The sequence below is a fragment of the Odocoileus virginianus genome, chromosome 24 (genome assembly GCF_023699985.2).
Source record: "Odocoileus virginianus isolate 20LAN1187 ecotype Illinois chromosome 24, Ovbor_1.2, whole genome shotgun sequence".
NCBI lineage: Eukaryota > Metazoa > Chordata > Mammalia > Artiodactyla > Cervidae > Odocoileus > Odocoileus virginianus.
Window position 1 is genome coordinate 52,711,628 of NC_069697.1, and position 25,017 is coordinate 52,736,644.

At 51.0% G+C, this 25,017-nt stretch overlaps 1 protein-coding gene across 12 annotated transcripts; it reads right to left on the reverse strand.

Moving 5' to 3' along the window:
* Positions 1-47: 47 nt before the first annotated feature.
* Positions 48-24,150, reverse strand: DGKA (diacylglycerol kinase alpha). 12 transcript variants are annotated; one of them, XM_070454813.1, is made up of 25 exons: positions 21,320-21,401; positions 17,676-17,763; positions 16,535-16,679; positions 16,045-16,118; positions 15,585-15,717; positions 15,249-15,323; positions 14,839-14,888; positions 13,824-13,898; positions 13,515-13,634; positions 13,291-13,405; positions 12,118-12,314; positions 11,872-11,991; positions 11,562-11,660; positions 11,299-11,382; positions 11,039-11,112; positions 10,692-10,766; positions 10,200-10,285; positions 10,020-10,109; positions 2,249-2,409; positions 1,940-2,004; positions 1,617-1,707; positions 1,130-1,328; positions 891-1,011; positions 637-697; positions 48-382 (listed from the first exon to the last, which is right to left on the reverse strand). In XM_070454813.1, exons 3-25 carry the CDS (start codon positions 16,596-16,598, stop codon positions 299-301), a joined length of 2,313 nt encoding a protein of 770 aa, XP_070310914.1. In that variant the 5' UTR covers positions 16,599-16,679; positions 17,676-17,763; positions 21,320-21,401; the 3' UTR covers positions 48-298. The 12 variants fall into 12 exon arrangements, with proteins under 12 accessions (XP_070310914.1, XP_070310915.1, XP_070310917.1 ...); XM_070454814.1 differs by lacking the exons at positions 17,676-17,763; positions 21,320-21,401 and adding an exon at positions 23,749-24,150; XM_070454816.1 differs by lacking the exons at positions 17,676-17,763; positions 21,320-21,401 and adding an exon at positions 22,137-22,320 and having other exon boundaries at positions 16,535-16,608.
* Between the last annotated feature and the right edge of the window lie 867 nt (positions 24,151-25,017).

Consider the following 25,017-nt stretch of genomic DNA (forward strand, 5'->3'; position numbering starts at 1 on the left):
TGTCACTTAAGGAGGGGAGGGATAAAGGAAGGAGGTGTACCACTTACTTAACAGATATCCCAGTGGGGAAAAAAGTTCATTTTATTCAGATGAGGCACTTTCAATGTGTTATTTGTGTGTGTGCAGGCGCATGTATGCGTGGGGGGTAGTGGACGTGGTGCAGGATAATAAATACTGTGAGGGTGGAGGAACACCCCCCTGAGCTGGCAGGAGGGTGTGGCAGCAATTTACAGAGCCTGGGTAGGACAGTCCAGGGACAAGGAGCTTCACAGCTGGCCTGGAGGCTGAGATGTCCCCATCAGCACAAGAAGCCAAAGAAATTGGAGGAGCGAGGAGGTGGGCCCACGAGCATGGGCATCTGGTTCCTATGAGTGATCTTGATCTGGAAGGGAAGGAGCGACATTCAGAGGCAGGACCTGGTGCCTTGGGGCTAGAGCAGCAGAGACTTGGGGGAAAATCTGTCCAGGGTCCTAGAGAGGCCACAGTTGGAAGGCCGGGGGCTGAGAATTCAAGATTTAGGAGGAAGGCGCACAGAGAACTTGAGGCCTCAGAAGGAAGTGAAGAATCCATGGAAGGGAGATTTAGGACCCATAGAGCCCGGGGCTTCAGTTTCTGGCAGGCGTAGGCAATACTCACTGTACAAGGTGTCTGCATCCAGGGTTCTCCGTCAATTTGCATGGGGAGGGTTTTTGTGGTGCTGTGTAAGGTCAAGACAAATTGGTGGCGACCTCTTTGCCAGCTGAGTACCACAACTCTGTTCCCTGGTTGGCTTTGGGCCCCTCTGTTACCAAGGAAGATCTGGGACAGGCCCTCCCTACCATTCCCATAACCTGTCTGCCTTCCTGGCCCCACTCCTTCCCTCAGAGCCCCCCAGCTGGAGTTTTTCTTACTGGAAGGTGATCTCAGAGCACTTGGCCAGCCGATGTCCAGCATTCTTGAGCTTGGTATAGATCTGGCCTATCTCAATTGCACCCTCCAGCCCCACCACTTCCAGCCGCTTGTCACTTAGGTCTGCGGGGTGGGAAGTAGGGAGATAGGTTTTGTAGAAGCAGTGTGCTGCCAGAGTCATACCTTGCCCTTAGTACGCCCCACCCACCCCCGACTCAGCTCCCAAGGCCGATCCTCTTACCCGGCACGCAGGTCTTCAGGATGTCGGGGTCAGTGATGACTCTGGCAGTGGCACCCAAGGCCTGGTTGATCCCGTGGACGTCGCCGTGTGGCCTCTTGGTGTCACCCCAGAGATTGGAACCACCGTGTGTGCTTGGGATGTTCAGTACTGCGATGCCTTCCAGGGACAGGCTGCTCAGGTCCAGCGGCTTCCCACAGATCTGAGATGGGGAGAGCACAGACCCTTGCCTCACGGCATCACAACGGCTGCGCCCGTTCCCTCCACCAGGTAACACACAGGGAAGGCTAGGATGTGGAGGTTTGCAAGGGGTGGAGAGAATGCGGGACCGGTGTTTCTTGAGAACTTGGGAAATCAGGATTAGAGAACTGAGAGGTCAGAGTATAGGTTCAAGCATATGCGAGTTCCTGAGGGCTCCTGTGGAGGGTGAGACTATTAATGTGATACAAGAAGCTGAAAGGGATGTGGGGTTAGCTCTCAACACACCCACCTCAACGGTCAAAGACTCCTCCAGCTTTTTGCACGTTGAGAAGATGGATTCAGAAGTGGCAAATTCGAAGTACCATAGCTTGTTCTTCATTCTGTGTTGGCCCCAACGCCAGGCCCAGGAGGGACAGGAAAGTTGTACAGTGCTGGCAGAGGTGGATCCAGCGACAGGGAAGGCCATCAACCCCCCAGCTGCTGTCCCAGTGGGAGCAGGGAAGCTCGGTCAAGGGGCTTCCTGGGAGCGTCACTGCCCATTGAAGCACGGAGTCAAACTTGGCCAAAGCTGGTCCCTGCCACTGTGTGTGCCCACACTCTCCCTTCCCTCACCTGCTGTTGAACTTCTCAGGATACTTCTCTCGCATGATGTGGAATCGGTGAGCAATAGAGGCATCCTGGGGGGTCCAGGGCAAGTGAGATCAGAGGCTGCCTCCTCTCTCAGCACAGAGCCCTCTCTTTCACTCCCCAGTTTGGGAGTGATACACCCCGCCTTCTCTTCTTGCAGTTCACACCACTATCCCCCAGCTCCTCACTTCCGTGCCGGGGCTCCCTTACCCTCCACGTCTCTTTTCTGCCCTCGGTGAGCTTTTCCCAGCTTGACCCCCACTCCCTCCCCTGCCCACGCCCCACTCCACTGACCACACCGATGGAGAAGTAGTTATTGATGATGTGAAAGGGGACTGGGTCGCTCTTCTCCTCGGTTTGTTGGGGTATCACCTCCACAGACCATCGATCCATATGGACCACCTTGCTCGCCTCTAAGTCCTTGAGGATCTTCCCCAGATTCTGTCCCTCATACCCTGCGGGCGGGGGAGAAAACAGGTCAGCACTGAGCCCTGGGTCCCAGAGGAGGGGCCGCCTCCAAGCTCCCAGCCCCACAAATTCTCAGGGATACTGTGCTCCTGTGCTGCAGACCCTATCAGCCCTAAGCGCAAAAGGGCGGGGTGCTCAGTCCGGCTTCCATGAACCAGTCTTAAGGTCAGACACTTACTGACCCTTCTCTCCACACGGTCACTGTCACGGAGGGTGAAAGTGTCCAATGTGTGTGCACATCTAACAATAATGCCAAAGTTCATCTAGAAGAGTAAAGAAAATTACCAGGAAAATGAAAAGTGCTGAAAAAGATGAGTGATGAATGGGAATGATCTCTTTCTCTGATGCTTTCTCTTCTCCCAGACAGAACACAGTATAAAGCAACAGTATCAGAACAGGCTGATACTGGCACAGTGAATAGAATGAAAAGTTCCACAGTAAAGAACAGAGCACCCCAGAAATAGACTCGAGTATACGTGGGAATTTAGTATATGATGACATTTCGAAGAAATGGAAAAAGAAAGATTATTCAGTAAATGGTGCTGGATGTAGAAGTAACAACACCTGATACTAAAATAAATTCAAGATGGGTCAAACAATTTAAATGTAAGAAAAATTTGTACTAGCAGAAAACATGAGTGAATGTTTTATCATCTTTGAGTGGAAAAAGCCTTTCTAAAGCATAGTACAGCCTGGATGGGCGGGGGGAGAATGGCTACATGTATATGTATGGCTGAGTCCCTTTGCTGTCCATATGAAACTATCACAACATTGTTAATCAGCTGTATGCCATAAAATATATAAAATTTTTTATCTCGTACATATTTTTATAAAAATAACTTTTATTTTATAAAATAAAAAATTTAAAAAACATAGTACAAAACGTACAGCCAAATAAGAAGACCAATAAATACAATCATACTAAAATTAAATTTAAAATTTCTGAAATCAAACAAAAGTAAAGCAAATATATTTGGAATTTTCAAAATTGCCATAAAATAAACAGAAATAGTCCTGACCAAAAGAAAAAAAGGCCCAAACATACAACTTCTGTATCATTAAATAAACACACACCTTTAAAAAAAGACAAACTGGGAAAAAGTACCTGCAGCACATATAACACACTAACTTAGCCAACATTTGAAAAGTCCTTATAAAACACTATATTCAAAAAGTCAATAGAAAAACGGGCAAACAACTCAAGCCAATCACAGAAGAAAAAATATGCATGGCCAGTGTGCCTACTACAGATGCTTAGTACTACTAATAACTAAAAGAATTGTAAATTAAAACTGTAAAGTAGTTAACTTTTTGTTGCCTATCAGATTGACAAATTATAAAGAGGATGAGAAAACCAAGTGTTAATGGGATTATGAATAAACTGGCACTCTCATCTGCTGTTAGTTGGAGCATAAATTGGTATTTCATTTTTGGAAAACCATTTGGCAACTTTTATCAAAATGTTATCAAAACATATTCTCTGACACAGCAATTCCACTTTTAGGAATTTCTCCTCCAGAAACACAAATGTATAGAGATGGATGTACAAGGATTTTTGCTAAAACAGCAAAAAAAGGAAAAACAAAAAACAATCTAAATATCCATTATGAGGGGAAAGCTATATAAATTATGCCAAATCCATGCCATGAAATAATGTGCAGCTATTATAATCTGAATCAAATCTCTAAGAAATAACTTGGAAAGTTCTCCAAGACATACTCAAAGAAAAAAGAAGTGCCAGGGCACTGTGCGATCCCATCTCTTTGTTTAAAGCTCTGTGTGTGTGTGAAACACACACGCAGAGTGCAAATAGGGAAGAGTGTTTACCCCTGGGGAGGAACGTGGGATTTGGTGAGGGGTAGGGACGTGGAAACTTTCATGTGAAGACTCACATATTTTACTTTTTAAAACCTTTCACAGTGAAAATGTACTGATGCAATATTTGTATAATTTTTAAAAGATAAAATAACCAGTAAAATGTTTATACTCTTCGAGCCAGCAATTCCACTTTTAGAAATCTCTCCTAGAGGAATTCTCACAGCTGTGTACAGAGATAGACTGAAGCATGGTATGTGATTAAAAAATTGAATGCTACCCAGATATCTATCAACATGAGACTAGTTACGAAGTTCCCTGGCGGTCCAGTGGTTAGGACTCGATACTTTAACTGCCAAGGCTCAAGTTCAGTCTCTGGTTGGGGAACTATAATCCTGCAAGCCTCATGGTATGGCCAAAAAAAAGGGGCGGGGCGGGGGGGGGCTACTTAAATAAATCATGGCATACTCACACAATGGAATGCTGCTCAGTAGTAAAAAAAAAAGTGAGGCAAACCTGACCATATTGAAATATGATAACTAAGATGAACTGTTTATTTAACATATAAAAGAAAAACATCAACAAAATGATCTTATTGCTTAAATACATATTAGTATGTGTCTAGAGAGAAAAACATGGAAGAACAGACTCCAAAACTTCAGGGAGTAGATTCCAGGGAACTTCATTTTCTTGGCAAGTATATCTGAGATGTTTGATTTTTTTTTTTTTTTTGGCCACGCTGTGCCAGGACATGGAACTTCCCTAATGAGGGATTGAACCTGTGCCTCTTGTAGTGGAAGACTAGGGAAGTCCTGAATTATCATTATTATTTTTTTTTAACCACGTGCATGTATTATTTTTGTAATCAGGAAAAGATTAAAAAAAAATCTTCACTTCCTCACATTTCATCAATGGTTCAACCCATTATAATTTGCCTTTCTCAATACCACCCTGTGAAACTCTTCTGGCAAAGACTGCCAGTGATTCCTGCCAAAACCAACAGTATATCTTTAGTTCTTCTTCTAATTCATGAGACTCCTCACTTAGCCTCTAAAATACCGCCAAATTACAGAGGGCCTGTTCTGTTTTTCCTTAGTCTCTGCGGTAAGCAAAACAACGGCCCTTCAGAGACGTCCGCACCCTAATCCTCAAAATCGGCGAGTAAGAGACTGCAGACAAGATTGAACGAAGGACTTTAAGGTGAGGAGATCATCCTGGATTATCTGGCTGGGCCCTGTGTAATCACAGGGCTCATTATAAGCGAAAGAAGGCTACAAGAGAGAAGTCATGGAAGGAGATGTGACAAGGAAGCAGAGCTTGGAATGATAACACTGCTGGCTGGAAGGTGGGCCACGAGCCAGAGAATGCAGGCAGCCTCTAGTAACTGGAAAAGGCGAGGCAAGGGATTCTCCCCTAGGGCCTCTAGAAAAATACAGCCCTGTATTACATTGGAGTATCGCCAATTAAGAATGTTGTGATAGATTCAGCCATGTACATACATGTATCCATTCTCCCCCAAACTCTCCTTCCATCCGGGCTACCACATAACAGTGAGCAGTCAGTTCCCTGTGCTATTCAGAAGGTCGTTGCTGGTTATCCATTTTAAACACAGCAGTGTGCACATGTTGATTCTAAACTCCCTATCTATCCCTCTCCCCAACTCTTCCCGATAGACGTAAGTTTGTTCTCTAAGTCTCTGAGCATGTTTTCACCCTTGCCAAGATTTTAGCTCAGTGGAAATGATTTTGGATTTGTGCCCTCCGGAACTGTTAAGATAATAAATCTGTGTTGATTTAAGGCACCATGGTGATTTTTACGGCAGCAACAGGGCACTAATACAGACTCCTTTAATAATTCATCTTCTTCTGCTCAACCTTTAAATAGAATGTTTACCAGGACCTGGCTGTCCTTATCTACCTTCTCGTCTTATCTCTCTCCCTGGGTAACTCATCTCCTCTGAGGACATCAATTATCTCTTTAGAGCAGATGTCTCTCAAACATGTATCTTTAGCCCTGACCTCTCTCCTAAATTCCTAAAGTCAAGTTCTAACTACCCACCACACATCTCCATCTGGGGGCTCCACTGATAGCTAAACTCAATATACCCAAACAGAATCTATCTTTCTTCCTTAAACTGGTCTTCTAAATTCCCTGTGTTAATAAACAGTACCCCCATCTGCTCAGTTCACAAACCTAGAAAATGTCTTAGACGTGTCTTCAGCTCATCCTCCACCGTCTGTTAGCCACCACGTCCTGTGGCTGCTACCTCGTGGCCCCACCGGTCGTGCTGCCTCTGCGTCTGTGTTCTTTCCTCCTGACTGTGTGCTGTGCTCAGGGCCCGACTCTGCGCGGCCCCAAGGACTGCAGCTCCCCAGGCTCCTCTGTCCATGGCATTTTTCCGGCAAGAACACTGGGGTGGGTTCTTGCTTCCTCCTCCAGGGGCTCTTCCCAACCCAAGGACCCAACCTGCATCTCCTGTGTGTCCTGCATTGCAGGCACATTCTTAGCCCACTGAGGAATCAACTAGACTACTGCAATTGAGGAACTGCTTCCTGCCTCCAATCCATCCTCCATAGAGCTCCCATCGCAGTATTCCTTTCATCAATCCCTCTTCGAATCTTAGGATTTTTTTCAATATCAACACAAATTTTCATTAGTGCTGTATTCAAATAATTATTTTCATGGTTCAGATGGAATTAGCAGAAACTGCTATGAGAATCTCATTTGTAAAGCACAAAGTGAAAGGACATCCTTGGTGGTCCAGGGGCTAAGACTCTGAGCTCCGAATGCCAGAGGCCCGGGTTCAATCCCTGGTCAGGCAACTAGATCCCGCACCACAACGAAGGGTTCGCATGCTGCAACTAAAGATCCTGCATGCCACAACTAAGATTGGGTGCAGCCAAATAAATAACTAATAAATACAATAATTGTTTCTTCAGAAAAAAAAGAGTAAAGATTCAAAGTTCATGATTTCAAAGAGTCTAATATTGCAATGAAACCAGTCAGGAATTTCCCTGGTGGTTCGATGGTTAAGAATCTTCTTTCCAAAAAAAAAAAAAAAAAAGAATCTGCTTTCCAATGCAGGGAACACAGGTTTGGGAAGATTGTTATGCCTCAGGGCAGTTAAACCTGTGTGCCACAACTATTGAGCCGGCACCTAGAGCCCATGCTCCACAACAAGAGAAGCCTTGCAATGAGAAGCCTGTGTACCACAACCAGAGAATAACCCCTGCTTGCTGCAACTAAAGAAAAGCCCAAGCAGCAACGAAGACCCACAGCAGCCAGAAAAAGAAAAAAGGACTCAATGCAGCCAAGTAAAATAAATAAATGTTTGGGAAAAAAAAGAGTAACTGTAATGATAAAAGAAACAAAGTCAGATGTTGAGAATTTAAGAATACCCCTCCAAAAATGGTCATATGTTTACATACAAGGTTCAAATTACTATATATAGAGATATTTCTACTTTCTGAAATAATATTGTATATGAAGAGTAATTTTGGACTTCCCTGGTGGCACAGTGGATAAGAATTCTGCTGCCAATTCAGGAGACACGGGTTCGAACCCTGGTCCGGAAAGACTCCCCATGCCGCAGAACGGCTAAGTCCTGTGCCACAACTATTGAGCCCATGTGCTCCAACCACCGAGTCTGTGAGCCACAAGCGTTGAAGCCGGTGCGCCCAGGGCCTGGGCTCTGCAACCACGATGAAGAGTGGCCCCTGCTCGCTGAGACTAGAGAAAGCCCTTGCAAAAGCAACGAAAACCATGCAGCCAAAAAAAATTCTGTTATATACGAAGTAATATTACATACTACTTTGAGGAGAAGGGGACGACAGAGGATGAGATGGTTGGATGGCATCACCGACTCGATGGACATGAGTCTGAGCAAATTTCGGAAGTTGGTGATGGACAGGGAAGCCTGGTGTGCTGCAGTCCATGGGGTCCCAAAGAGTCAGACACAGCTGAGCGACTGAACTGAACTAATAGAAAGTAATATCTATATCTATATATCTATATATATAGATATATATATATCTTTCATGAGTTCCTGAGTTCCAGAGCTGCCCATGGTTCCAGGACGGCACATTCTAACGCCTGAGGCTAGAAAGGTAGAGAGTGTGAGTAGCAGGGAGCTGAGAGGATTACAGTGAATTGAAGAAAACATGACCCATTTTTAGACACAGTCAAGGTCAAAAAAATTTACAACTTTGCAAGGCAACCTGCTAGTGTGAAACAGTGCGGACCACGTCTGGGCTGCCAGCCTTCAGTCGCGGCAGGATGAAGCCCACAGCACTCACGATCCTCCGTTACCTGACCCCGCTTCGGTCTGGCCTCCTCTTCCCACAGCCCGCTGTGCGCCAGTCACAATAGACGACTCACACTTTCCAAAACGCACCACCACCTTGTCTGGCGGCTCTGCTGGTCTTACACAACTTGTTTCACCTAGAATACCTTTCTCTCTCCTTAGCAACCTCCCATTCCATAATCTCCTGTGAGATCTCAAAGCTGGACTCTGAATCCAAGAGCCTCAACTCCAAGACAACTTCCTCATTCCAAGACAGTTTCAACCTTCCCCCACACTGACCTCTTTATCTGTCAATACCATCCCTTAAACCTTCTCTTTGAAGGGATAAAAAAACAGTAGAAATGGGAGAGCCTTTAAGGGAATGTTGCAATAGACTTGGGGAAAAAACTATGATGAATGAATGAATGATTTCTGATTATAGTTGACCTCTGAATGCCATAGGGGTTAATCTGAGTATAACATAGTCAGCCCTCCAAATCCACTGTTCCTCTGCATCTGTGGATACAACCAACCATGGACTGTGTAAACCTGTAACACTTACTACCAGAAAATATCCTCAGTAAGTGGATCAGCACAGCTCAAGATCATGCTGTTCAAGGGCCAACTGTAATTGGCTGAATAAACGAATGCGCCACAGCCAAGTTCCCTGCTAGCTTCATCACTCAGAATCTGGCTTAGCTCTTATACATAGCCCTTACATACAGCTCTGTCTTATTCCCACATTGTCTTCTCTGCCCACATTTTCTTTGATTCTGAGCTCTAAGACCTGGGAGAAACAAAAGAGTATTTTCAAGTTGATAGGGAAGAGGACGGTCACCCTTGACTCTTCTAAGTTCAGACTGTCACCCTTGGCCCTTCAGGCCCTTGGCTTCTTCCAGAGCCCTCTTCCTTTGAGACGATCTACTTTAGGACCCATCTATCTGTGCCTCTCTTCTCCACCAACACTTTTTCTTCACCAGATGCCTAAATGCTTAAATTAAAAAAAAAAAGTTTTGGCTGCTCCGCATGGCATGCGGGATCTCAGTTTCTAACCAGGGGTTGAACCTGCACCCCCTGCAGTGGAGGCTTGGAGTCTGAAGCACTGGACCGCCAGGGAAGTCCCCTAAACGCCGTCTCTATGTGCCTTCCCCTTCCTACCCAACCCCCTCACACCCCGTGCTTAGCCGCTCAGTCACGTCTGACTGTGACCCCAGGGACCGCAGCCCACCAGGCTCCTCTGTCCGTGGGGATTCCCCAGGCAAGAATACCAGAGTGGGTTGCCAGACCCTCCTCCAGGGGATCTTCCCAACCCAGGGATCGAACCCAGGTCTCCCGCATGGCAGGCGGATTCTTTACTGTCTGAGCCCCCAGGGAAGCCAATGATCACTGCAGCGGGGAGCCTGTCCCTTCTCCAGGGGGTCTTCCCAGGAATGGAACCGGGGTCTCCTGCATGGCAGGCGGACGCTTTACTAGCTGAGCTACCAGTTTCTAGCCACTTACCTCCTCCCCACCTTAGGCAACGAGCCAGATCATTTCCAGTGCCCAGGGGCAACACGGCGACAGGAGGCACAAAAGGCAAGTTGGCTTTGTCTGGGGAGGCAGGTGGGAGACGGATGGAGAGAGTTAGCTCTGGAGGGCTGCTGCCCCTGGGCCCGGCCTGCAGCCTCTCCCTTCACTGACCAATGGACTCTAGAATCCAGCCTACTGTGCCATCCCCGCCGCACACCAAAATCCTGTAATCAGGAACATCTCTGAAGAATCTGAGTCTGAGACAAAAGGTGAAAGGGAAAATGAGGAAGGATATCAGGACCAAGGCTACCCAACTCTTGGGACAGGCAGAGTAAATACTTATTGTTTCTCATTCCTTATAATGCCCTTTCCCTTTGTCAAAAGACTTGTTTCTATTAAGGCTAGAGAAAAAGTACAACCTTATAGTCACTCCTCAGTGAAGAGAAACAGTTATCTCCTTCTGTTGAGATGCAGAGCAAAGGTGAGCTAGGGAATTCAGGGTCCCCCGACCTGAATTCCCAGCACAAGCAGCATTGTGAAGTCTGGTTTTCTGGGCTCCCCTGGCCCTTCCCTCCCAACATGCACTCTTTCCTCCTCTCTTCCAACGTACACAGACAGGCAGACACACACAACCCCGTGATACAGCCCCCAGTCTATCCTCACCCTGGCTCAGGACCATCCTTTAGGAGGTTGAACACCTGTCGAGGGTTCAGCAGATACTGGAATTTCCAAAGCACCCTGTGTGGGGAAAAAGGAAAACTCATGGAGGGGATGGGCATTCTGTATGCCACTCTGTTTTGGCGTGGCGTGCAGAACCTTAGTTCCCCAACAATTGATGGGATCCCTGCCCCCGCAGTGGACGCTCAGAATCTTAACCACTGGGCCTCCAAGGAAGTTCCTACACTCCCCACTCTGAATGTCCTTTAGGTATGTCCCCTCCAAACACACAGATTCCCAACCTCTGCTGGTCTCCCCCTGGATTTCACAAAGGCTATTCTATCTCTTCTCACCTCTCGCCTTGTTTCCCGCCACTCTTGGGGTTCACAAAGACCAGAAGTGGGTGGGTGTTAGAAACGGGATCAATCTGCATTGAGGGAAGAAAACAAGGATAAGGAAAGCAGGATTTGGTCAGTGAAGATGGACCGTGGAGACAGGGGCAGAGGGCTGACTTCCCCCCGGGAGGCTTTCCCCTCCACTCCCAGGGAGCAGGCTCCAACACCCAGGTTTCCTCCCATGAAGTCCCCACCATGAAGCCCTCTCGGCCCTGTACCCGCAGAGCCTCAGAAGTGCTCAAACTTAAATCATCCACAGTCTTCTGGCTTATTTTGCTAGTTTTACGCTCCTGTCCAGAGGCCTAGGAAAGGAAGGAGGCAGAGGGAAGGAATACTGGATTGTGTGACTCCATAAACAGATGAGAGTCTGACTTGAATCCTGGAAATATAGGCTCTCTGCTCTAAGTGACATTGTATGTGTGCGTGTCTAACGTGGGGAAGCTCTCCTGCTCCCTTCCCAAGTGCTGCCCAAGAGTCTCACCAGGACGCTGGGGTAGATGGAAGACGGAGGCAGGATGTGATCTCGGAGCAGCCCACAGTCACACTCATGGCCCATGGCTGGAAGGCAGTCATCATGGATCTGAAAGACAAGGCAGGCACGGAGAGAAGGTGAAGGGACCCCCACCACCTGTTAACCGGCAGTCTAGTACAACCAAGGCTGTCGGACGTGGAGGAGGCGGGCGGGCTGGGCGCGGCGCCGGGCGGGCTGGGCGCGGCGCCGGCCGGGCGGGTGGCAAGGGCCGCTCGCGAGGGGCCCAGGGCAGGGCCGGGGTGACAGCTCCCAAGCTGACCTCTAGGTGGCACCACACACAATGCAGGCCAACCAGACTGTGGTAGATCCGGATCTTCTTCTGACAGCGGTCACAGCGGCCGGATTCACAGCCTCCCCGCACCCACACGTGTGACTGGACCTTGCGGAGAAAGGCAATCCCTTGTCTGGGAGCGCCTGAGGCGGGGACTCGGGGAAGGTCAGGGCAGCGACGGGCCAAGGCCCGGGGCCAGGATCGGGTGGACTGAGCGGGCACGGGGCCACTCACCCCAATGTCCTTCCGAGACTTGGCGTACGTGCTGACTTCACAGGGCAGGGCCTTCATGGCGCACCGGTCGTGGACGACGTATTTACAGACTGCGCCAGAGGGAGAGAGGTCAGCTCCCCAGCTGCTGCCCCAGCCCGCGTCCTCCTCACCCGGGGGCCGGGCAGCACCGCTCACTGCGGCTGCCGTCTCGCCGCTCGCTGAGGGCGTGGCACAGAATTCAAGTTCGGGGTGGACCTGGACTCACCTCCAAGACCTGGGTCTTTGGCTCACGCTTCCCCCTAAAAGAGCAGCTGCTACCAAATGCTCAACCCCACTCCATTCATGGGTCAGAAACTGAGCTGGATGATGTAGAAGGACGCCCAGATAAAACACCACCAAAAATAATAGCTAATTTTTATTGCGGACTTAATAGTAGGTACATGAACTGAATGAAGTACTTTTCTGGCATCGGCTTATTTAATGCTCATATTACCTCACTTTCAGGTGAAGAAACTAAGACTTAAAGATGTTGTGGGCTAGACCTGGACACAAATGTCCATCGATAAAGAAGATGTGGTACGTATATACAATGGAATATCACTCAGTCATTAAAAACAATGAAATAACGCCATTTGCAGCACCATGGATGTAGAGTGTCACACTGAGTGAAGTTAGTCACACAGAGGAGAAATACTGTATGACATTCCTTATGTGTGGAATCTAAAAAGAAATGATACAAATGAACTTACAAAGCAGAAAGAAACTCACAGGCTGAAAACATGAACTTGCGGTTGCTGGGGGAAGGGAGGGTTAGAGAGTGTGGGAAGGTCATGTGCACACTGCTATATTCAAAGTGGATAACCAGCAAGGACCTATTGTATGCCACAGGGCACGCTCTCAGTGGCACGTGGCAGCCCGGATGGGAGGGGGCTTGGGGGAAGGATGGGTACACGTATGTCTCACCAAGTCCCTCCACTGTCCAGCTGAATCTACCACAACATGGTTAATCGGCTGCATCCCAATACAAAATCAAAAGCTGAAAAACACATGCTATGTGGCTTTCCCGAGGCCACATAACCAGTCACTGGCAGAGCCCAGGACTCAGACCCAGGTCTCTCGGAGCTCAGAGCGCCGTGCTCCCACAGACGGCCGGGCTGCCCCTCTGCTCCCACGCTCCTCAGCCCCGTCACTCACGGTTACAGCTCAGTCCCTGTTTGCCTAGACCGATGCTCGACTCGCAAAGGTTGCAGTAGACTGGTCGCGGGAATCTCTTGGGCCTCCACATGTGCTGCCCATTGTCCTTTAGGGTCTGGGAGGGCACGGCAGACACGGGGGATGTCTAAGGCTCAGAGAGCCAACTCTGGCGAGTACACCCCAAGACAGCGTTTTACCCATCCTCACAGATCTCTCCTACTCACCATCTCCAGGCCCAGCAGCACGAGCAGGGGCACGGTGGTGGCCCCGGCCCGCAGCCACTCAGCCAGGGAGACAGAGCCGCTGCCATCATAGTCAATCTCTTTCATCATCTGTTGAAGAATCTGAGCAGAGAAGGCAGGGACGCAGACTTTTGGGGTGAGTAACCCCTCACTTCTACTGCCCCCTAGCACACTCAGCCTAGCCATCCTAGTCGAGGGCAACCAAGCTGCCTTGTCAGAAATGGGGGAGGACAAATCAAGGACTGACTGAGGAGGAGGTATAAGAAGGGACATGCAGAAGAACTGCCTTACCGGCCTCAGCTCAGACACATCCCAATCCAGGTATTCAGCCATTCGCATCATCTGTATGATGATTCTGTCCACTTCCTGGGGGCCAAGAGGGTAAGAGCCACAGCCATATCCCGCCTCACTACCACTGTCCAAACTCTCCTCTCGAGACCAAGGCTCCACCCGCAGACCCCCGCATCCTCAAGTGCCTCTGTCAAGTAAATGAGTGCCTGTGTGTTTATGTTTGCAAGGGAGTCCCCAGATCATGTCTCCAGCACCCGCTTTTAGGGGTCAAGAGCGTGGGTTGTGGTCGTTTAGTCGCTAAGTCATGCCCGACTCTTTGCGACCCCATGGACTGGAGCCCACAAGGCTCCTCCGTCCATGGGATTCTCTATGTAAGAATACTGGAGTGGGTTGCCGTTTCCTTCTCCAGGAGATCTTCTTGACCCAGGGATCGGACTTGAGTCTCCTGCACTGGCAGGCAGATTCTTTACCGCTGAGCCAGGGAAGCCCCAAGAGCTTGGGACCTACTCCCAGATTTAGTCCTGGAAGACTCAGCTTCTCCCTCTAGCTTCCTCTTCTTCTGAAGGTCCTGGAAGAGCCGGGGCGGGAGGGTGCAGACGGACGGGCACACGCTCCCTGCCCAGCACACAGGTCCCAGAGCTGGGGCGGGAGGGTGCAGACGGACGGACACACGCTCCCTGCCCAGCACACAGGTCCCAGAGCTGGGGCGGGAGGGTGCAGACGGACGGGCACACGCTCCCTGCCCAGCACACAGGTCCCAGAGCTGGGGCGGGAGGGCGCAGACGGACGGGCACACGCTCCCTGCCCAGCACACAGGTCCCAGAGCTGGGGCGGGAGGGTGCAGACGGACGGACACACGCTCCCTGCCCAGCACACAGGTCCCAGAGCTGGGGCGGGAGGGTGCAGACGGACGGGCACACGCTCCCTGCCCAGCACACAGGTCCCAGAGCTGGGGCGGGGGGGCGCAGACGGACGGACACATGCTCCCCGCCCAGCACACAGGCCCCCAACTCACTGAGCTGTCCAGGATCCCGTTTCGGTCCGTGTCGTACAGCTTGAAGGTGACTGTGGGAGGTTTTGGGGGCCGGGGTCAGTTTGTGAGGGAGATCCAAAGAATTCATAACCGAATACAGGAGAAACAGAGATAGGAGAGACTGTTTGGATGAAGAACCAGGATTGGGGCTGGGACCGAGACAGGGGACAAAAGCAAGGGGAAACAGTACACGCCTCCCAAATGCCAAGAACATCCTAGGTCACCCGCGTGAACACACACAAGACATGGGAACTAGGGTGACTCTGAGTGCGAGGAGTCTGGGGAAACAAAGGAAATGAGGCCTATTCTCTGACTCCACCTCTGTCTGGCTAGGGAATACCCTCTTTCCCTTCACCTTTCCTCCCCTCTCCCAGCCCAGAGTGGCAACTCACACTCTAGCTTGTCTTCCGGCCGGCCACCCTCCAGCAGAGAAAAGTAGCAAGAGACGTCACTGAGACACACCACATCTGCTCACAAAACACGCAGCAGATCTGAGGCTGGGGCTCGCTCCATCCGGCTCTTCTCCCTTCCTTTCTTTGTTCCAACTCTCTGCTTTCACCTTTCTCCCTCTGGCTCCTAGACCAGCCTGGCTACCCTCTACCTCTCCCTCCCACCACCTTGGCCCCAAGATGTGACTCAATTCAACTCTCACTCCCAAAACTCCCACGTAATTTGACTTTTCTTTTGGGCTGGAAGCCCAGCCCAGTCCCACCTACATGTGACCATACCTTCTCTTACAGTGTCTTCTATGTAGTAGCCAGTCTGGAAGGACTGAAACAGTGCCTGGCTTAGGTGACCTGGAACATTATCCACTTCCAGGTAGATTTTCAGGAATTGCTGGAACCCCTCGTATCCAATGGCCTATGATGAGAGCAAGCATTACTCCAGGGAGATCTGCGGGATGGGAGCTGGGGACTGCATTGGGAGTGGTGGGGACATGACAATAAATGCAGAGCTGAGAAGCATCCAAGGAAGGAGTGTGCTTTATTGGGCTAAGTCTTGAGTTCACAGAATCTCTTGTTTTGTCCTAAAGCAACAGCTGCAGTAACCATGGGTGCTGGCGGAATCCGGAGAGAGGATAGCAAGGGTTCGGCCAGAATAATCCTTGGAAGTTGGGCATCCCAATCGAGTAGCAAAAACAAGGTGGGAGGAGTTGGTGAAGGAGACGATTTCCCAGTGGCCACTTACATCTCCTTGGAGATATTCAGCCATTTCACCATCCTCAAAGAGCTTCAGGACATCACTGACCTTTTTGGTGGAGTCTAGGGAGTGAAGACAGGGAAGATACCGTTATTCTGGTTCAGATTTCCCTACCCTCTGCCAGTCACCCTCCAGACATCCAACAGGTAAGGAGATTCCAGTGAGATGAAAAAGAAATTTCAAGGAAAAAAAGAGAAATACAGAGAGAAAAACCTTTCAGATCCTCCAAAGTGGTTGCCCTCGTTATTTCTCTTCTCTGAGATTTGAAGCAGGCAGTTAAGATTCAGAGAAGGTGGGTAGAAAGCTAAGACCCCAGGTGTCTCCCCATTTGCCTCCCCTCCTTCTCCCAGTCAGGCATATCTCAAGAGCATCCAGTCTCAAGGCCACCAGGGAAAAGAGGGGGAGCTGGGGGGAGTGAGGAGGAGGAGGCACTGTCTAAGGGTAAGGGCTCCAGGACTGAATGAGAGGAAAGACTCACACTCCATGTATTTCTGCAGCTGGGCAAAATCACTGGGGCTTATTAGGCCCCTCTCCTTGGCCATCTTTCTTTTTCTAAGGATGAACACAAAGGCAGCTTGGTTGTGGTACTTGTGGGGCTTGGAACTTTGCTTCCAAGGGTAGTTCTGGAAGAAGACAAGAGCATGCGGCAGGACTGACTAGCTCTCTGCGCCTCTCCGCTTCCGTCTGGTGCATTCATTCTCCACTCCTGCTCCTGCTCTGAGTGCCTCCCCAGGGCCTTCCTTGCCCTCCGTTCCTCTCCTGTGTCTCCACCTCCCGGGCACTGTTCTGTGTGTGTTTCTCTGACTCATCCTTGCCTCCATCGCCAGCGTTTCTGGCTCCTTCCCCAGCTCTCTGATTTCTCCCCTGGTCTGTCTTGACTCACCTCTGGACCACCCTCACTCCCCCGCCCAGGCTAGTGTCCCTGGGGGGGTGTCCTTCAGACGCTTTTCTCCCTTTTCTCCCTCCTCCCCCAGTCTCCGCTCCCCGGCCCTGAGCTCAGGATGGATCGCAGTCCCGGCCCTGCGGTGCTTCTCACTGAGATGGCCGCACGCCTCCCGGGCCACGACCCCATCTTGCTCCGCCTCCAGCCCTGGTCCCCGGCCCCGCTCGGCCACCACTCCCAGAGCCACCCACGCCCCGCAACGACCTCTAGCGCTTCGGACGCGCGCGACACAGAACCAGCTCTCGCCGGGCCCCCAGCCCCAGCCCCGCCTGTCTGCCTGCGTCCTGCGGAGCTCCGCTGGGGAAGGGCGGGCCCCAGGGAGGAGAAAGTGGGAGGAGGTAGGGGAAGAAGGCGCTGAGCATCAGCTCCGGGACGGTTGTGCTGGGTGAGGGAGCTTTCTTTCCGCCCTGCTAGGTTGGCAGTGTTTAGGGAACCCCAGCATTCCGCTCCGGGACGGTTGTGCTTGGTGAGGGAGCTTTCTTTCCGCCCTGCTAGGTTGGCAGTGTTTAGGGAACCCCAGCATTCAGCCGCGGGGCTCAGGAACCAAGGAGGAGCCATCAACATGTGGATCGTGTTGACCGCTGCTGACCCAGCGGCCAAGCTGCAGGGCGCAACTTGCCTTGAAGATTCAATAACAGTAGTAACAATAATAAATTACATTAGCATAGTACAGCACCTTTTTGGAGTCCGACAGAACTGGGGTTAGTCATATGGGGATTCCATTCTCAGCTCTGATACCATCGTGTGACTTGGGCAAGTTATATCTATAAAATGGGGAGAATGATGTCTATCTTTCATAGTTGCGAGGATTAAGTCAAATAATGTATGAGAAAAGAAAAGAATGTATGAAAAGTACCTAGTATAACTTGGCATATATAGAAGTTCTACAAGGAATGGTAGTTATTATTGTATTAAGAAGTAAAATCAAACTCTGTAAGAAATCATTGGTATAGCATTCTATAGATGAAAAAAACTGGAGCTCAAAGAGGTTGGGACTTCCCATGGCAGGTGACAAGTGGAGGCCCCAAGGCTCCAACCCAAGAACTGTGTGCGTGCGTCCCCCCTTGCCCCCCACTTCTCCCCACACACACCCCTGCCTCACACACTGCTCTCTGGTCTCACTGCCCTCCTTTCTGTCAAGCACACGAAGTTCTTCCCTGCTCAGGGCCATGAGACTTACTGTTCTGTCTGCCTGGAACACCCTTCCCTGCTCTTGGCAGAGATGACTTCTTGCCTGAGCTGAAATGTCAGTTCCTCCAAAAGACCTTTCCAGATCATTCTGTCCTAAGGTAGGCCCCCTCCTTTACATAGCACCTTCCTTTGTTCCCTTCACAGAACTTACCACACCTGGGCATTATCTGGCCAATGTATTTGCTTCTTTGTATACTGTTTGTCATCTCCTACCAGAATGTAAGCTTCACAGGGCAGGAGCTTATCAGACTTGTTCACCACTGTCCTCAATACCTAGTGCCCATCGTGTTCAAGTGTTCCGTAACAGTTGTACAGATAGTTGTATCAAGTTAGGGAGTCATATTTGGGGACTGTTCATCCCAAGATGATAAATGGGATGCTAGAGTATCCATCTGGACAGCGAGGGGAATATGAGGAAACGTGGAGCACACGTGGGGGTGGTGTCTGACTCTGCAGCCCCATGGACTGTAGGCCTCCAGGCTCCTCTGTCCATGGGATCTCCCAGGCGAGAATTCTGGAGTGGGGTGCCATTTCCTCCTCCAGGGGAGCTTCCCAATCCAGGGCTCAAACCCCAGGTCTCCTGCATTGCAAGCGGATTCTTGACCACTGAGCCACTGGGAAGCCTGGAGCACATATAGTAGGTGCTAAATAATTATTTGTTAAATGGTGAATGATGCTTAAAAGCCACTTAGTGTGGTACTCAGCCCAAGGCCCTAACCTTCTGTCTCACTTCTGCCCACTTCTCTAGGGTTGTTGGGGCAGGCTTAGGGAGGCGGCGAGGGCCACTGAAATTGCTTTTCTGATGATGGAAGAGCCTTCTCTGCAGCCTCCGCCTTTGGGACATCTCTGCCGCATATCTCCACATACAGCATTCCTATTCTGGACACTCTGGGAACACTCAGAAGCAGGTACTGAGGCACTAATATTCTGAAGAAAGGACTCCACCCATCTGGCCCTTTCAATGACTATAATCTAACTTCTGCCAACAGATCTAATGAATACATAATTGTCTTATGGTTAATGGAGCCTGTATGGCTTAATTAGCCTCTGATTACCCCTGGGGATTCTTAGATGGCTCCAAGGTTCTAGGAAATGGAATCTGAGAGAGAAAATGACTGAGTGAGCAAGCAAGGGGCAAACAGGAAAGGCACAATACTCCTCTCTTGCCTGTCTTTTCAAACCCTCCAGGTCTTAAATGTAGTATATAGTAGAAGTTAAGAGAATGGATTTTTGAATTAGATAGACATGGATTAGAATTCTGGCTCTTGAATGAGTTATTTCATCTCCCTGAACCTGTTTTCTTATCCGTAAAATGGTTACCTGGAGAAATCAGTCACCACGTGGAGATTAAATAAGGTAAAACATGCAATATACTTAGCAAACTGCATGGCACAGAGAAAGAACTCAATAAACACTAGCTTGTTGTTATTATACAAGGGTGGTACCTGGAGAAACATATTTGAAGATTGGGAAAAATGATGCCTTGGACCCAGGATGGCAGAAATTCCAAGGGGCCCCCGGCGGCAGTGAAGCCAGGTGTACCGCCTCCCGCTTGCCTGTGTCTCAGGCACAGACACGTAACGTCAAGATCCCGCACTTTGCTCTGGGAGGGTGAGGAGGTGGCTATAGATACTAGCCGATCAGGGTCCAACGACACCTCTGGGCTGAGACCCTGGACATAAAGCCTCCTGGGATTTTTTTCAGGTGTCCAGGGCCTTAAAAATCTGAAACAAGTCCAGTTTTGTCCTGCTCCATCCCAACCCTGAAGCTATAACCTGGGCTTGTCCAGGCAATGCTAGGGCTGGGAGGGTGGGGTCTGCTGCCCGCCTGCCAGCTATTTGTGACTCACCCTTCCCTTCCCTTCTCTGGTTTCCCTGCCTGCCCCTACTAACTTGGGGTGAGAAAGTAAGAAGTTGACATGGAGGCAGAGAATCCTAGAACATCCTCCGAGCGGGGAGGCACCAACTCTCTTATCTTACAGAGGAGAAAACTCCGGCCCAGAGAGAGAACACTCTCTCAAGGTCACACCCAGACTCTTGACATTCCATCCTTAGTCCATTCCATTAAATCTTAGTGTCTTTGGTCTTCTTCTAGATCTTATTTTAAACATTAAGTACCAAAATTGCTGGTAACCGAGAGATAAATATGATTTCCAAAGCCTGTGCTAACACTTAAAGTTTCTTTTTCACTTCAACACTCACGGCTCACATTCCAAGTCATGTAGGTTTACCACTACCTAAGAAGCAGCTATGTCCCCAGAATACTCAGGCTGATCAGCAAGGAACCTCAAGGGGCAGGCACCCCTCTTTGACCACACAGAACAGATGACCTGAACTTCTGAATCCCTTAGCCATTCCAGGGCTTGCATCCCCCTCCTCTTTGTGAGGATTAAGGGAGGGTCGCTTCTTTCCTGCCCATCCTTGCTATCAGTGGCCCCTGAGAGGGAATCATTTGGCTTGAAACCTTAAAATTTGTTAAGCTTCCACAAACATCGCAGACGGTAGTGTTGTCTGATTAATGGGGTGCTATTTCTGTGGGGCGGGGGGAGTGTCGCTGTATAGTACAGGAGGAAGTTACAATGTTGGCATGGTTGGGGGATGTGGGTTCATGTGGTTAGGAGGTTGGGAAGATGCCCGGTAATATTTGCATGCTTTCCTCCGTAAACCTCATTTTCCCAATTTAAAGGTGAAAAGTGGGATTCAGACCCAGGTAGTTTCAGAAACTTCCCGCTGACAGGTGTAGAAAGGAGAGGGGTGGGAAGTTGGGCACCAGGAGGCCAAACAAGTACACTTCTCCACCCGTGCAGCGCTGTGGAGGTTCCAAAGCGGACTTTACTCCGACTCGGGTCCCTAAGAGCCAGCTTCAGCATCCGTCCTCGTGATCAGGGATCGGAGAGATGGAGGGGAAGGCATGGGGAAAACGCTGCCTATGGGATTCTGGGCCAACCCTCCTGCTGCCCCCGGCTCCTGGCGCAAACCTTTCTAGCTACCCACTCCAGCTGTCACGCTTCCTCCTTCTCGGCCCAGCAGCCCTACCCCAGCCCGTGGGGCGCCCCCTCCCGCGGCCTCCGCCCCAAGCCGCTCGAGTGCGGGAGGGTGGGAGGCGGCGCGGGGCTCGCGGGGTCTCTACCTTGCATGCGGAGGGCGCGCGGTCGGAGCTGGAGCGCCGGCGCGGGAGCTGGAGCTCGAGCGGGGCTGGAGGGGACGGGCCAGGCAGGCGCGGCCGCCGCGGGGCCGCCCCGCTCCTGACGACACAGCTGCCCGCCCCCCACCCCGGCCGGCCCGCCCGCCCGCCAGCCGGCGCCCAGCGCCCCCAGCTCGGGGAACTTCTTGTTCACCAGACCCGCTTTCCTCCTCCCCCGATCCCCAGATCTCCAGGGCTCTGGTCTGTGCCACTTTCTCCACATTCCAGCGCTGCTCATCTTCCCGCCCCGGCAACAGCTCTGTTTCTCTCTGTCCAGTAACTTACACCCTCTCCCCGAACCCCAACCCAGGGAGGCGAAGATAGATGGGAAGGGGAGGGGGAGCCCGCTGATAAGACAGCGTGGCAGTTGCCCACCCAGCCACCTCTCACCCTCTCCTAAATGCTGCCATCAGGGGACCTCCCTTCCCAAGTCCTTTCCGTCCACCATGGATTGAATTTATACTCAGGAGATGCCTCAGCAGCAAGGCCAGAGTGCCAAACTGCACATCCTCTGACCAAACACTTCCCTGCCACCGCGGGCTCCACACTGCTTGACACTGTTTGAGATAACCTGCCCACCTTTGCCTCCAGTTTTCTCGCCTGTTAAACCCAAACCCCAGCTGTCTCAGATTTGTTTTCCCCAGGCTAAGAACAATTCCTCTCAAGACTCAGATTCCTCCCTTAATTCTGGGGTCAAGGTTCAGGTGCAAAGAGCATTTTCCTGTGTCCACCCTTTCTTGGTGCCCTAACCCTCTCGCTTTACCTGCTGGCCTTGGCAGGTGGTGTGGAGGCCCTGGTCAAAAGTCGGGGTGAAAGGAGATCTTTCCAGCTTCTCCTGTCTGGAATCTGCTCCGAGTTAAGGCTCTTGGGGCAGCATGGGTGGTGGTGAGGCTGGTAGAGCAGGGAGAAAGACAGAGGCCTAGGGACTCTCTGGTAGGAACTGAGGACCCAGGCATCCAGCTCCCCGGCCCCGCCCCAACCCCCGTCTAACCCCCTCCTACCCTTCATTGAAATAGGACTCGGTGACAAAGGCTTGAGTTCCTGGAATCTTCCCTTTTACACCTGGTAGTAGAGAGGGGGGAGGGGGGAGCTCTGATTGGAAGGGTGTATTTGGGTGTTGTGTGTGTGTTGCGCGTGTAAGTACACATATACACACGTGTAATATACACTTATTTTTGGTGGGGGTTGGAGAGGAGAAGGAATGAATACATGAGGCCCTCTAGTGGAAACAGGGATCTAAGCAGCTCTTGAGACTTGGAAGAGAACCCTCCATTTTTGTCAGAAATATAGCTGCTGAGTAATGGGGTTTGGAGTGTTACTGCTGCATCTGAACTGGAGATCTGAGGTGGGGAGTGGAGAGGCCTGTCTCTCTGCTCCTGTCTCCCCTATAACCTTAAAAATCAAGAGCCCGGCCACTCCCCATCCTTCGTCTCCCCTTCCTACATGATCTCCTTAGTCATGGAATCGTAAGCACTTTTGAAGGATTATTATACATCAGGTCCGGTACTTTGTTTTGCAGGACAGCCAAAGACACCGACAGCCCAGCTTAGGGACTGCCCCAGAGCATGGGTGTGTGTGTCCGCCGTCCCGAATGATGTAGGCACAGGCCCCAGCCCCTCTTCCAGTAAGCTCTACGCCCCTGCGCCCCTCACCTAGGAATCCTGGCATGATACTAATCCTCAAGGAGCCCAGCTTTCCTCGCAAGTAACATTGGTAGTGCTGGCACCCTATGTACGTCTGTTTTTCACTGTCATGCTCAGCTATGCTCCTACACGAAGTTAAAGATACTCCTTTTAAGACATTTTTTTGAGACTTCAAAGTGGGGCATGAGATGACGCCTCTAATAAGGAACAAGATGGAATCAATTATACTCTGGGCTTGAGTTGTCTTCAAGATCTGTGCTCCATCATACCCCAGTAACTTACTGGTGGGGGTGAGAGGAAGAAAGGCCAAGAAACATCTAAGGAGGAGGCTTCTGATGCCTACAGCTCCAGGTGCTCATTTCTTTAATCAACCACATCATAAAAATCAGAAAGAAAGAAACCGCAACGAACAAAGGGAAAGGAAAAAACAACAGCCTTGTTCTCCCCAGCCTCTCCGTTCTCTTCTTCCTCCTGGGGGGGTGGGGCGGGGGAGGTGGCACATCCGGGGTTCAGGGCTGGGTCCCAGGCAGGTCTGCTGTGCAGACAATTGAGTTTCACTTCCTGTCAGTCCCAGAGCTGAGACAGGATGTCTGAGGGCACAGTGGGGGGCCTAGGGTTGGGTGGTCAGCTGCAGCCACTTTAGGACTGATTCTTGCAGAAAGTACCCCTCAGATAGTGCAGGCAGGAACAATGCCTTCCTCTAGTTTTTAAGAGACTTCATCTCACTCTTACCTTTAATCGTTAGTAACAGGGTTATGGAAAGGAGATCCCGCAGGGCTGAAGCACGTCGGTGAAAGAAGAGCAAGGGTTAAGGACGGCATTGTTGGAACACTTGCAATGACTATGTGTTGAATGCATATCAGTTTTTACACGAGTCTTCTTTTGAGATTTTCTGAGCTGGGCCTCTGGTGGAAGTCAGGAAGGTGGAGTATGGGAGAGAAGGCAACCTGTGACCCCATAAAACTTCTGAGGCTTCATTTCAAAGCTTTAGTAAATTCCTAGTCAGCCATTGCTCTCAGCTGGGTTTTTTTTTTTAAGTGGCACATGCAGCCTGGTGTTGGAGGTGGTCACTTTTTCTGTTGGACATTAACCTAGGCCCAAGTCGGTATCTGGAGGAAGAGAAAACTGTTGATGAGGAAAAAACACGGCGGGTGGGGGAGGGCAGGGCAGACACCTGAGCAGAGGAGGGGACCCTGGAGCCGGCCCCTCCCAAGCTGCGGGGGAAACGAGTTTAGCAGGACTTAGCCCAGAAGGAGCAAGAGCTGCCGAAAACAGCGGGGGAGGGAGAACATTTGGGTTCCTAAAGAAAAGGCAGACCCGGGGCCGGGCAGGGCTGCAAAGGGAGTGACCGTACGGCTCAGATTATTGGCGTTTTGCCCGGAGTTGGATCCCCAGAGCACTGCGACGAGGCCGAGGTTAATTAGACTACTAGTTGGGTCCGCCCAGCAGCCTTCACCTCACCCTCTGACCCTGGGGCGAGCCCGAGGAGGCTCCCGGGTCGAAGGCCTGAGCAAACTTGGGCCGTCGTCACTTCGCCGCCCGAGTCCCTGGGGCCGCCCCAGGGGCAGGGCCAGGTCCGGGCTGTCCGCCCCGCCCGCCCGCCGCGCCTTCTCAGCCGTTTAAGTCGCCGGCAACCCTGTAGCTGCGGGGACAAATGACCGACAGGCAGCGCCCTCGGCCTTGCACGTCCCTCTCGCGCGTCTCTCTCGGGAGGGTTGAGCTGAGCGGCCAAGGGCAATCGGCGCGCGATTTCTACCTCCCCACCTTCTGAGAGGGTCAGTTGGGGTCTTGCGTTCGCCCCCAACACTGGTGCGCCCCGGTGCGTTCCCGGAGCTTGCCTCCCCCGCCCCGTATCCCCAGGCGGCTCTGGAACCTGGGCGCAGGCCAGGACCTGAATATCCTTCTTCTCCTCGTTTACTAGCCTTCCCCCTCCCCCGCCTTCTGGAGGCAGGTGGGCCTTGCCCCCTTTTCTCCCGCCGGTCCTAGACAGACGAAGACTGC

Bases quoted from the DNA above. Each gene is read 5' to 3' on its own strand.
- DGKA (XM_070454809.1), bottom strand. From the start codon at position 17,128: ATGGGGTCGTGGCCCGGGAGGCGTGCGGCCATCTCA. The intron at 10,767-11,038 runs GTGAGAAGAGAT...TTCCCCACACAG, and splicing joins GGCGGGAAACAAGGCGAGAG to GGTGCTTTGGAAATTCCAGT. The intron at 698-890 runs GTAAGAAAAACT...GACCTTACACAG, and splicing joins TGCTCTGAGATCACCTTCCA to CACCACAAAAACCCTCCCCA.